Source organism: Vombatus ursinus, unplaced genomic scaffold (genome assembly GCF_900497805.2).
Source record: "Vombatus ursinus unplaced genomic scaffold, bare-nosed wombat genome assembly UNPS02014799.1, whole genome shotgun sequence".
Lineage (NCBI taxonomy): Eukaryota > Metazoa > Chordata > Mammalia > Diprotodontia > Vombatidae > Vombatus > Vombatus ursinus.
Window position 1 is genome coordinate 42805975 of NW_020954577.1, and position 14010 is coordinate 42819984.

At 39.7% G+C, this 14010-nt stretch overlaps 1 protein-coding gene across 7 annotated transcripts in view; it reads left to right on the forward strand.

Moving 5' to 3' along the window:
• The window catches only part of RBMS3 (RNA binding motif single stranded interacting protein 3), a 1414112-nt gene that overhangs the window by 1258497 nt on the left and 141605 nt on the right, over nt 1–14010 (forward strand). For all 7 annotated transcript variants that reach the window (XM_027871985.1, XM_027871990.1, XM_027871986.1 and 4 more), the window contains one exon: nt 13266–13312. In XM_027871985.1, coding sequence (XP_027727786.1) covers nt 13266–13312 — 47 coding nt within the window. The remainder of the gene's footprint in view (nt 1–13265; nt 13313–14010) is intronic.

The window sequence follows — 14010 nt, forward strand, 5'->3', positions numbered from 1 at the left end:
AAGGAAGGAAGGAAGGAAGGAAGGAAGGAAGTTAGTTGATCATCATAGAATATTGCTATTACTGTGTATAGTGTTTTGGTTCTGCTTGCTTTGCTTTGCATCAGTTTATGTAAATCCTTCCAGGTTTTTCTGAATCCTGCTCATCATTTCTTATAGCACAATAGTATTCCATCACAATCGTATACCACAATTTGTTCAGCCATTCCCCAATTGATGGGTATCCCCTTAAATTCCATTTCTTTGCCACCACAAAAAGAGCTGCCACAAATATTTCTGTGCAAATAGGTTCCTTTCCTTTTTTTTTATCTCTTTGAGATACAGACCAAGTAGTGGCATTGCTGGGTCAAAGGGTATGCACAGTTTTATAGCCTTTTGGACACAGTTCCAAATTTCTCTCTAGAATTGTGGAACCAGTTCACAACTCTACAAACAGTGCATTAGTGTTTCAATTTTCCCACATCCTTTCTAACATTTGTTATTTTCCTTTTCTGTAATATCAGTCAATCTGATAGATGTGAGTTAGAACCTCTGAGTTGATTTAATTTCTTCAATCAATAGTGATTTAAAGCATTTTTTCATATGACTATAGATACTCTTGATTACTTCATCTGAAAACTGCTTGTTCATATTCTTTGACTATTTACCAACTGGGGAATGCATTTGTCATTTTTGATAGGTATGAGGTGGTACCTCAGTTCTGTTTCATCTTGCCTTTCTCTTAACAATGATTTGGGGCATTTTTTTATATAACTATAGATAGCTTTGATTTCTTCTTCTGAAAACTGCCTAATCATATCTTTTGCTGTTGTTGTTCAGTAGTTTCAGTTGTGTCGAACTCTTTGTGGCCCCTTTAGGGTTTTCTTGGCAAAGATGCTGGTGTGGTTTGTTTTTTCTCTAGCTCGTTTTACAAATGAGGAAGCCAAAGCAAATAGGATTAAGTGACTTGCCCAGTGTCACACAGCTAATAGTTGTGGCCAGATTTGAACTCAGGTCTTCCTGACTCCAAGCTGGGTGCTCTATCCACAGCACTGTAATTCTTGACAATTGGGGAATGGCTCTTATTTTTATAAATTTGATTCAGTTCTCAAAATATCCGAGAAATTAGGCCTGTATCAGTGAAATTTGATTCATTTTTTATATTACTTCATCATTTATGATACCTTTTAGCAAAATGTGGTTTCCCTGATTATCTCTTTTAATTAAGTCTATTTTTTCTTTTACTCTGTCTGGGATGAAGATTGCTACTCCTGTTTGTTTGTTTATTTCACTTCACCTGAAACATAACAGATTCTTCTCCAACCCTTTATTTCAACTCTGTGTGTGTCTTTCTGTTTTAAGTGTGTGTCTTGTACACAACCCATTATTGGATTCCAATTTCTAATTCATTCTGCAATACACTTCCATTTTATCAGTAAGATCATCCCATTCACATTCATAGTCATGATTACTGTGTATTTCCTTCATCCCATTTCCTTCTGTTTTTTCTTTTACCTTCTTTTCTTCCTGTCCCTTCTTAAAAGAGGATTTTGTTTCTAGCCACTGCCTCCCTTAATCTGGCCTTCCTTTTTATCATCCCTTCCCTTTTTCTCATCCCCTTCCCCTCCCATTTCCCTTTTGGATAAGCTGGATTTCTATACCCAATGTGTGTGTGTGTGTGTGTGTGTGTGTGTGTGTGTGTGGTCTTCCCTCTTTCGACTAATTTCTGTGAGAGTGAGGTTCAAGCATTGCCTGCCACCACCACTCATTTCCTCTTCATTATAAAAGCTCTTCCTTGTGCACCTCTTTTATGTGATAATTTATGAGATAACTTTCCCCATTCTTACTCTTTTGCTCTCTCTCTATGCAGACTCTTTCTGGCTGCCTTAATAATGTTAAAGATCTTAGGAGTTAGGAAGGTGTATAATCTTCCCATATAGGAATGTAAACTGTTTAACTTTGCTGAGTCCCTTATGATTACTCTTTCATATTTACCTTTTTATGCTTCTCTTGAGTCTTCTGTTTGAATATAAGATTTTCTGTTCAGCTCTGGTCATTTCATCAGGAATGCTTAGAAATCTTCTATTTCATTAAATATCCATGTTTTCCCCTGAAGAATTATGCTCAGTTTTGCTGGATATGTTATTCTTGGTTGTAATCCTAGCTCCTTTGCTTTCCAGATTATCATATTTCAAGACCTCCACTCCTTTAACACGGAAGCTCCTAAATCTTTTGTAGCTGCATGATATTTGAATTGTTTCTTTCTGGCTGTTTGAAATATTTTCTCCTTAACCTGAGAATTCTGGAATTTGCTTTTTTTGGGGGGGGGGGGGAAGATGTCTTTCAAGAGGTGATCAGTGGATTTTTTTTTTCAATCTAGATTTTACCCTCAGGATCTAAGATGTTGGGGCAGCTTTCCTTGATATTTCTTGAAATGTGATGTCTAGGCTCTTTTTTATCAGAACTGTCTGGTAGTCCAATAAATCTTAAATTATCTTTCCTCAATCTATTTTCCAGGACAGTTGTTTTTCTAATGAAATATGTCACATTTTCATCTATTTTTTTCAGTCTTTTGACTTTGTATTATTGTATTTCTTGATGTTTCATGGAGTCATTATTCATTATTTATTTATTTTCTTTAGCATTTTTGTGCCTTTTTTTAAACTAAGCTGTTAATTCTCTTTTCATAATGTTCTTGCAACGCTTTCATTTCTTTTCACAATCTTTCCTCTACCACTCTTATATGTTTCTTTAACTCTTCCAGGAATTCTTGTTGAGCTTGGGTTCCAATTAGCATTTTTCTTGGAGGCTTTGCTTGTAGCTGTTTTCACATTGTTGGTTTTTTCTAAGTTTATGTCTTAGACTTCCCTGCCACCATAGTAATTTTTTATGGTCAGGTTCTATTTCTGTTGTTTGCTCATTTTCTCAGCCTATTTCTTTACTTTGAACTTTATGTTGAAGTTGGGCTCTGCTTTCCTGAGCGTGGAGGGACCAATTTTTTTTTTGTGCTATTGTTTTCAGAGCTAGTTCTGGGGGTCTGCAAATTTTTGGTGCTTCTGAGGTATAATCCTGGGAGAGGTGTGGTCACTAGTCTCCTGGGTCTGTGGTCTAGTCATCACCAAGTAAGGGCTCTTGCTCTCCTACAGTCACAAGTACTAATACTCCTCTTGACCCTGAAACTGTGACCAGGGCCTCTGCTCCCTTATGACCAACCACAAGTGCTCTGGAACTGTGTATGGACAATAAAGTTTCTAATCAGCATCAGCTGCACCCAGTGCCAACAAATACCTGTAATCTCTGACTGTTTGTCTGACCCCCTTACCATCTCTGAGCTGAGAGCCCCTGAACCCGCTGCTGTTGTTGCAGCTGCCCCCAAGGCCCACCTGCTGGTCCACCTGCCATGCTCCAGGTCTGCATCCCTGGGACACTCTGGTGTCCCAGACCTCTCCTGCAGACCTCCTAAACTCTCTGAGGCTGGATAAATGTTTCCATCTCTCCTTCTGTTGGCTCTGCCTTTCCAAAATTTGATTTGAGATGCTATTTTTTAAATTGTTTAGAGGGGAATTTGGGGGAGAGTTTGGCTGGGTCCCAGCCTGTACTCTGACATCTTTGCTCCACTCCTACAGATATTTTCTCATTTGATCCTCACAACAACCCTGGGAGGAAGGTGCTATTATTATCCCCACTTTACAAATGAAGAAACTGAGGTAGACAGAGGTTAGGTGACTCACTGAAAATCACCCATTTAGTAAGCATCTGAGGTTGAATTTGAACTCGGGTCTTTCTGTCTCCAGGTCAAATGCTCTATACACTCTGCCACCTAGCTTTTTCAAATGTGTACATTAATATATAGTATTATATAGCTTTGAATCAATAGGGTTGAATATATGTACATAATAATCAAAGCTATTAATACCAACATATCCATATCCATGTATATATAATATATATATAAATGTGTATGTATTACATAAACACGTATATATGTTATATGAACATATATGAAGCATATGTTTTATAGATATGTATGTTTCATACAAACATATATAGTATGCATGTGTTTTGTACACAATACATACCTATATGTTTTATACACACATAAACACACATATAATAGGCCAATACGTAAACCCCAAATCATATTTATCCAGGGATGAAGTCTTGTATTTGTATTGAGTCAGATAATTTTCCCAAATTATTTTTCCATTTTGTTATTATGGCTTCAAAAGCCAGATGTTTTATGTCAATACTCACCCAACAACTGCAGAATGAAATACTTTCCATCTGACTTGACTGTCACCGCTCCTATTCCCATTAATGAGTGAAATGAATAGACTGAGGCCAAGGTCCACCTGTCCATTGGCTGAACAAAGCTAGGAAATGCATTGGCTTATATAGGGCTTCCTCAACAGAGGTTTTCTCTCAATGAGAAGGACAAGCTTTGGTTGCCTCCAAGGCTCCTGGTGGTCTGGAAAAATGTCAGAGGTAACCCCTAGAATGGTGCAGCATGGATAGCCCATACCAACTGATTTCAAGAATTAGGAATAGTTAACCTGGAGATCTAGCATGGGGCATGGGGCATGGTGGCAGTGGTGGTAGGGAGGGCAGGAAGGTCACAACACGGCAGGCATGACAGCCATCTAGAAGTATTTAATGGGCTTTCTTGTGGAAGAAAGATTAGACTTCTTTTGATTGTCTCATTAGGGCAACAATGCCAGAAATGGGTGCAAATTACAAAGAGACAAATGTAGGCTTGACACTAAAACTCAAAATGAGAGCTATTCCAAAGTGAAATGTGCTTAGTGATTCCACTGGGGTGGCAGAATGGGTAGTGAGTTCCCCTTCCCTGGAGCTATCAAGCAGAGATTTTACTTATTTGTCAGAGATGTTTGAGTGGGGATGACTTTCTGGTAGTGTTGGCCTAGGTGGCCACTGAGAAATTCTGAGATTCTGTTTAAAAGTAATAAGTTTAAAAATTGGTATTTCAAATGTAAACTGAGAACAATCATTTGTATTCACCAGCACATAGCTCAGCGTCTAACACTTAATAGGTACTTAATAAATACTTGTTGGCTTGACCCCACAGCAACAATGGAAGCTATTCAAAAATAGAATGGGAGACTTCTCACTAATGGCATGTATAGAGTACTGGACTAGGGGTCAGGAAGACCTGAGTTCCAATACCACCTCAGGCAACGATTTACAATGTGGCTTGGAACAAATCACTCAACTTTTCTGTGCCTCATTTTCCTGCTCTGTAAGAGGAAGGATTTGGCCTCAATGGTCTCTTAGGTGCCTTCTAGCGCTGTCTCTGTGATCCTCTGCTCTTCCGGCCAAGGATGGCTTGGTGGACGACTTTTTGAATAGGTTGTGAAAGGGATTTTTTTGGAGAATGATTGGGTTAGATGGTCTTTGAGGCCCCTTCAAAGCCTGAAATTGTGCCATTCTGTAATACTGGGAGAGCTGCCTTTCTAAGCAGCAGAGAATATAGTGATCCTTTCTTTCCTCCATCATTTCTTGATGCCTTGACAGCTGAAGCCTAAACCTTTGTCACCTCTCATCCATCTACTAGTTAAGAAAAGGCAACACACACACACACACACACACACACACACACTTTCACCTCATTTTAAAATCAACTGCAATATCCTCTATACTTAGAAAAGTGAAGTTGAACTTATGGAAAACAATGTGCCTAGTACTCATTCGAGGAAAGAGGATTAAAAATCACTTTTCTGCATGTGCACTGTGACAGTTTCACTTCGTTCCAAATGATTTTCCTCTTTTTGAGACTCTGGAGTTTGTAAACAGACTGTAATGCTTGGTAATTACATAGCAGTGATTTCATGGCACCAGCTCAAGGTAGAGAGGGATAAATAGGATACGAAAATCTGTTTCCTCTATACTTTCCCAAGAAGAAACAAAAGGAAATTGCAGACAAAATCTGCATTAAGATTATATTAAGATTTAAATCAAAGCCATACTATACATGAAGCCAAGCCCAGCAGTTGCAGAACATCTCATCATGTAAAGCAGTGTCAAAAATTACACTATCTAGCACATACTTGCTTTGTCCCAGAACTGGCCACCTACTCGGTCACCATCAACGTTGGCTATTTAACGAAAACATTTAGAATTATTATCATGTGACTTTGAATAAGTTGCTGAACTTGGCTTGTGGTGCAAGAGTGAGCCTTCTTAAGTGACATGCAAATACTTAGACCTTCTTGCCTCTGAAACTCACTGCCTGTGGGATGTTGGACAAGTGGCTTAACTTCCCTGGGCCTCAGTTTCTTCATCTATAAAATGAGAGGCTTGGATTAGAAGAACTTTAAGGTCCCTTCAAGCTCTCCATCTAGGATCCTGTGATCCACTGTGAGCTAGCATCATTAATGTGGGTACATCCTTCAAAGATGCAGCTCATAGCTGATCATGGGCAGTTGGGTGGCACAGTGGATAGAGCACTGAACCTGAAACCAGGAAGACTCATCTCTATGAGTTCAAATCTGGCCTCAAACACTAACTGTGTGACCATGGGCAGGTCACTTAACTCTGTTTGCCTCAGTTTCCTCATCTGTAAAATGAACTGGAGAAGGAAATGGCAAATCACTCCAATATCTTTGCAAAGAAAATCCCATATTGGGTCACTAAGGGTCAGACATGACTGAAAATAACTGAATAACAACATAGCTGATCCTTGCCTGTCTATTTTGGGCCACTCATGCATTTACATAAATCCATAATATGAGAGTCCACTCAATTTCCTGAGGTCCTTCCTCTAGCTCTTGACATTAAATTGAAATTGATGGATTGATGTTAGAGTTCTCCCCAATCATTTTTCTTCCCTCCTTATTGTTTTTAAAGTTAATAAAGTTTCTCTCTCTCTCTCTCTCTCTCTCTCTCTCTCTCTCTCTCTTTCTCTCTCTCTCTCTCCCCCTCCCTCCCTCCTTCTCTCTCTCTGTCTCTTTCTTTCTGTCTCTTTCTCTCTCTCTCACACACACACATTCATACACATACATGTATGTGTATATATGTGTGTATATATACATACACATACATATACAGATACTTATCTCCCTCAGAATGCAAACTTCTTGAGAGTAGAGACTGCTTTTGTTCTTTGTATATGTATAGCTAGCATGGTCCCTAGAACATAATATGCACTTCAAAAATACTTGTTAATTAATTGATTGTAAAGGTTTTTGTACATACGGAGTTTCCCAGAAGTCATAGTGCAAAGCTGTACTAAGACTTTTGGGACATCCTGTATTACTCAGAATACTATTACTACTACCACCACTACTACTAGAACATATGCTTTAAAGTTGGGAAAGTATTTTGCAAATATTACCTCATTTGATCCTCATAACAACTGTAGGAGAGAGGTACTATTATTATCCCCATTTTATAGTTAAGGAACCTATGATTTCTCCATTTAAGTTAAGTGACTTGCCCAGGGTCACACAGCTAGTAGGTGTGTCTGAGGCTGGATTTGAATTCATGTCTTCTTGACTCCAGGTCCAGCCCTCTACCCACCTTGACAATACATAGCTGATGACACATATGTCACTTAACGCATGATCAGTGTCTTATTTTCTCATATCAACACAGGTACTCAGAGGCAAGGCTTTCCTTAGACAAAATAGTGAAGTGAAATTTGTCTTCATTTTGCTCATCTCACCATAGCTTCATCTCTCTCTCTCTCTCTGGGTAAGAGTGCTGGACGTAGAGACAGGAAGACCTGAATTCAAATCCAATCTCAGACAGCTGTGTGACCTTGAGCAAGTCACTTAATCTCTGACTGCCTCAGTTTCCTCTTCTGCAAAATAGGAATGATAAGAGCACCTAGGGTTCTGGGGAGGACAAAATGGGATAATATTTGTAAAGGACTTGGCAAATCTTAAAAGCTCTCTATAAATGCTTAGCACTATTACCATTTATTAAGTACGTACTATGTGCCCGGCACCATGTTAGGAACTTAGGATGGAAACACAGAATGAAACCATTGCTACTCTCAAGGAGGTCCTATTTCAAGGGGAGATCACAAGTGCAAATAGAAATATATACACAATAAATAAAAACAAAATACCCTTGGACATATTCGGAGTAGTTAAATATGAGATAGTATAAGAGGGAAGGCTTTGGCAGCTGGGGAAATCAAGGAAGGCTGCATGTAGAGGGTGGCGCCTGGGCTGCCTCTTAAAGGAAGACAGAGATTCTGTAAGGTGGAGTGCCTTCCATGCCTACAAAAGATAGGAGATGGAGTGCCATATCCAGGGAATAAAACATGGCCCAATCGCTTTTGGAGGGTGGAACATTTTGGAAGGAATCTATCTTGGTGGCATTATGTGCTCCCAGTTCTCCTTCCATCTCTCTGGCTGCTGCTTCTCCATTTCCTCCGCTCTTTGTATTTCTTCTTGTCCCGTACCCTAAACATGGGAGGGCCTCAAAATTAATCCCATCTCTAAACTTTTAGGTTTTTTTTCTCTTTAGACTCTCTCAAGCAGAAATCTTATTTATTCTTATGGTTTTCACCATTACCCTTTCACGAATGAGTCCTAAATTGACATCTCTAGCCCTGAGCTCCATCTCTCATCTCTCACTGACTACTAGATGTCTCCTTTCTGATGTCTCCTTGACACCCTCCACTTACCATGTTGGAATGTAAGCTCATCATCTCTCCCTCAGATCAGCTCCTTCTCCTCACTGCCCTGTTTCTAGCAAGGTGTGAACATTGTTCTTACAATCTCCCTGGCTGAAAAACTGAGATGTCTTTTGACTTCCCTTTTCTACCCTACTCTACATCCTGTCAGCCAAGCAACAGGTCCTGTCTTCCCTTTGTGATCTCCCTCACATTTATTCTTCTGTTTCTATTTCCTCTGCCACTATCCATGTACAGGCCCTCAACACTACAGGGCATTTCAGGAACTGCTGCCATCTCCTCCCTGGTTTTTCTCCCTCCCTAATATCACTCCCACAATTCTTCACACACACAGCTACCAAATAATCTTCCTAAAACACTGCTTTAAACCCAGCTTGAAAGTCTATAAGGCCTCCACCTGATCTACCAGATGAAATCTAGACCCCTCAGCCTGGCATCGAAGGCTTTCCATAGTGGTTCCTGTCCTACTTTCCAATCTGATCAACTCATCATTCCCCTACACAAACCTTCTCTTCTGGCCAAATCAATGTCCTCCCTATTCCTTAAATCTTTCGTGCAGTTTTCTGCCTTTGTGATTTGGTTCCTTACTCACCTGAGCATGTTAATTAACTCCCCTAAGCCCCAGTTTTCTTCTCTGTAAAATGGGGATGGCACTTCCCTGACAAGGATTTTGTGAGGCTCAAGTGAAATTGTGTACATAAAGGGCTTCCCCAATGTTAGAATGCTGCAGAAATGTTAGCTGTGAAAATGGAGAAAGGGGAATAGTTGTGATGATAACATAGAATGGAAGAATATTATGATGACACACTGGAATATAATATAGACTTTGTAGCCCTGAAGAATATTTCTGGTCTCTGTGACAATCCACAGGGCCAAAGGAAGGCAGAGTAAATTCTAAGATCTTGGTATAAAAAGGAGAACAATAACCCTCATTCTACCCTCCCTCTGAACCTCCAACATTCCTTTATCCCATGATAATCTTTTATAATTCCATCTTTCCCTTAGTGTTATGACCCCTAAGCCAATTTTTCATCCCCACCTTGACCTCCCTTCCCTCCCCACCCTCAGTAGTTTTACTGGCTGTCACCCGTTCAATGACTGCACATTCCTGCCTTCTCTACCTTGACACCTTGGTATACCATTTCAATGCTATGCCATTTTCTACTCTGGAATCCTTGTCAACCATCATTCCTTACCAAAACCTTAGGTTACTCCCCCTATTTGGTAATTTCATTCCTATTAATGTGGTGCTGATTTGAGCAAGAGAAAACCATGAAATTATGCTGACTCAACCCACTACAAATTTATCTTACATCCTCTCTGACCTGGCCCCTCATTGCAGCTGGGCAATCCTTTTGCTGTTATTCAGCCATGTCTGACTCTTTGTGACCCCATTTGGAGTTTTCTTGGTAAAGATACTGGGGTGGTTTGCCATTTCCTTCTTCATCTCATTTTATAGATGAGGAAACTGAGGCAAACAAAGTTAAGTGACTTGCCCAGGGTCATGCAGCTAGTAAGTGTCTGAGGCTGAATTTCAACTCAAGTCTTCCTGACTCTAGGGCCAGTGTTGTATCCATTAGTCCATCTAGATGCCTTGGCAATCCTTTTGTACCTCACTAATTGATTTGCTATCTCACAGGAGCTTTTCCAAACCTAGCATCAGATTTCATTATTAAACTGAAACTGCTTTCTCCGAAGTTACCAATGATCTCTCAATGGTAAAATGCAATGGCCTTCTCTCAGTCCTTCTTCTTGACCTCTCTGAAGCTTTTGACATTGTTGATCACCCTCTTCTCTAGACACTATCATCAGTACAGGTTTCCATAGGACTGCTCATTCAGTTCTCTTCCGACCTGCCTTCCTTCGCAGTCTCCTTTGCTGGATCTTCATCCAGGGCAGGCCCCTAACTTTGGGTATCCCTCAAGACTCTATCTAGGGCCCCCTCCTCTTTTTGCTCTTGGTTATCTTCTGAGTTCCAATGGGTTCAATTATCATCTCAATGCAGATGATTCTCAGGTGTATACGTCCAGCCCTAGGCATTCTCCTGACATCTAGTCTTGCATCTCTCACTGCCTTTTGGACATCTTGAATCGGATATTCCATAGATATTTCAAACTCAAAATAGTTCAGAATAGGACTCATTTTGTTTCCCCCCAAACTTCTCAGTTGCCCAACATTCTTGTTACTGAGGAAGGCATCACGATCCTCTCAGATACCAAGGCTTGCAAGCTCAGGGTCATCTTCAACTCTTTACTGATGCTCACCCCAAGTAGCCAATGTGTTTTCAAATCTAGCCTTTTATTTAATCTTCATAATTTTCTCTTCACTCATACAACTGCCACTTTTGTATATGCCCCCTGATTGGTCTCCTAATATCCATTCTCTCTCTACTCCAGTCCACCTTCCATTCAGCTGCTACCCCTTTCAGTCTAAGTTTCCTCATTTGTAAAGTGAATGGTTTAGATTCAGTGGCCTCAAAGGCCCCTTCCAACTCTAAATCTGTGATCCTGATAATTATAAGGTGGAGTCAAAGAAGATATTAAAGGGAAACCCTCAACTCTGTACCCCATTTAGAGTGGGCCCACCTACAGTATGTGAATCATGTTATAAGCTGCACTGGCTTTGGGCCACGTGCTTTGGAGCCAGACAATTTTCATTTTATCAATGCACAGAGCCCACCAAACCCACCAGGAAGACTACCCTTAGTCATGCTGAAAAACAAACAAACAACAAGGCTATTTTTTTTGCCAGTTTTTAATTTTTCCATTTGTCTTCTGGGAGAAAAAGAGTAGACCTCAGAAGTTCCTCCAAACAAAACAAAATAAAACTCCATTTCCTTAGAAAAGCATTTCAAATTCAATAAGAATTAAATAAATAAATAAATGAAAAATAGGAATAGCAACATGTGTGCCAACTCTAAACCTAAAGAAAATTTAGACAGTTATAAAAAAAGTTGTAATGTTCATTTTTAATTCATACAAGTGGGCTGCACTGGCAGGGAGCAGGACAGTCTCCCCAAAACAACCCTGCCCTGGCAGAGGCACTTACTGGGAACCTGAATAGTACAGTGGAAAGAAAGCTAGGTATGGATTCTAGAGACTTGGGTCATACCCCAGCTTTGCCCCTTGTTAGCTCTGTAACCTTGTTCGAGTCTTAACCTGGCTGAGACTCAGTTTCCTCATTTATAAAACAAAGAAGTTTAGCTAGATGACCTCTGAGGTCCCATTTCACTTAATAGTCACTTAGCTCATCTGGATCTCAGTTTCCTCTTAGGTAAAATAAGAAAGTTTTACTCGATGAGCTCTGAGGTCTAGGACCCTAATAGTCAATCTCTCTAGGCCTCTGCTTCCTCATATGTAAAGTGAAGGGACCCTTCTCACTCCATCTGTGATCCAGATAGTAATTAAACATCTTCAAACCTCCATTTCCTCATGTTCAAAATGAGAGTGTTGGAGCAGATCGTCTGGGAGACTCCTTCTATCTCTAGACCTAAGAGCCCACTAGATACTTACCTCACCTCTCTAGTTCTCAGTTTCCTCATCTGTAAAATCTGAGGTCCTTCTAACTCAAAGTTTTTGAGCCAAGTAGTCATTTCCTCATGTACAAAATGAGGGGGTTGAAGAAAAGGATCTCTGAAGTCTCTTTAAACAGTAAATCTTTTATCCTAATAGTCACTTAACCTTTCTGGGCTGTTCAGTCGTCTGAAAAATGGCAGAGTTGGATTGGATGGCTGGGAGGTCTGTCTTGGCTCTAAATCCACGACTGTAATAATTCTTATCTTCTCTGGGTCTCGGTTTCCTCTTCTGTCAAAGAGAAGGTTGGATTTGATGTCCTTTGATATCCCTGCCGACTCTAAATCTGGGACCTATATCTCTGAGGGTGCAACGTTAATTCAGGACCTTTGTTAAGTCTATGCCTTGTGACTCTCTGTGTGGTTACCCTGACCTTAGAAGCAGAGCTCAGGTTTTGTCATGCTGATTAGACTAAAGTCCTCGAATCATCATCACCATTACCATCATCATCATCACCATCATCACCATCATCGTCATTGCTGTTGTTGTTATTATTATTATCTCAAGTGCAAAAGACCTTCCCCTCCAGCCACTAAGAGTGGAAGCAGGATCCTAGTGGGGAATAGCCTGTCATATTATCTTTTCCTAGGACTCTCCAATCCCTTTAAAATAATCATTTTCTTGGCACTTTTTCTTCATAAATGGTTCAATGTGTGTTGAATAGATTTTAAAAGTTTTCTCCTAGTATACAGATTCGGGATTGCATTTTTGAAAGTGATAAACATGGGCTAGGCCTTCTTAACAGGAATAAGAAGGGATGAGAACACCAGATCAAACAGGGGCTGGTTTATGAAGCAGAAAAGAACATCATTGAAGCTACATCTCTCTCTTGGCATGTCAACATAGATGTGATAAACTTCCCATAATCTCATTAGGGGTGGAGGCTACGAGGGTGTGTGAGCAAAAATTCTGACCTAAAAGCCCTGATGAGGAATTAATCATAGAAGGAAAATTATCTTAAATCAGAGGAAGGAGAGAGAAGGGGAGGTTGATGATTTGGGCATGATAATAAGATTTTTTGAAATCTGTTTTCTCTTCTTCCCAACTATATCCAGCCTGGCATGGCATTGACCTATGACCCCACAGCTGCTATACAGAATGGGTAAGTAGTGCCATATTTTCTGTTTTAAAATAACTTTTACTGATATTTTCTAAGATGTTTTAAAGCTCTCAAAATATCATAAAGAAAAATATGTCAAAAATTTTTCTTTTCTCTTCCATCTGTCTCTGTTCACTCAAGGGTAGCAACAGGAAACCCTAGGCAAGACACTTCCCACTATTTTTGTTCTTTTCATTCTTCCCTTAAAGTGTCCAAGATTCTAAATGACCTCTTATATCCCCTGATTTCATTATTTCCTAAGCCCATTAATCTTATAGCATCTTTCCGAGTTGAAGCTGTGTGGGCGGGAGTAGAGGATGTGAAAAAGGGAATATCTAAGCTGAGAGACATTTTCTGTATAGATAACCACTAGTGACTGCTAATACCTTCATGGTCTTTCATGTAATTGTTCTCAATTTATGTACTAGACTTGGATTGAAGAAGACCTGAATTCAAATCCTTCCTTTGACACTTACTGGCTATAATATAGTTATATATAATATTATAACATATAATATAACATATGTAATATATATATATAATTAACCCCTCTGTGCCTCAGTTTCTTCATCTGTAAAATGGGGATAATAATAGCACCTCCTTCTCAGGGATTTTATGGGGATCATATGAGCTAACATATTTAAAGCACTTTGCAAGCTTAAAACACTATGCAAATGTTAACTATGTTTATCATTGTTATT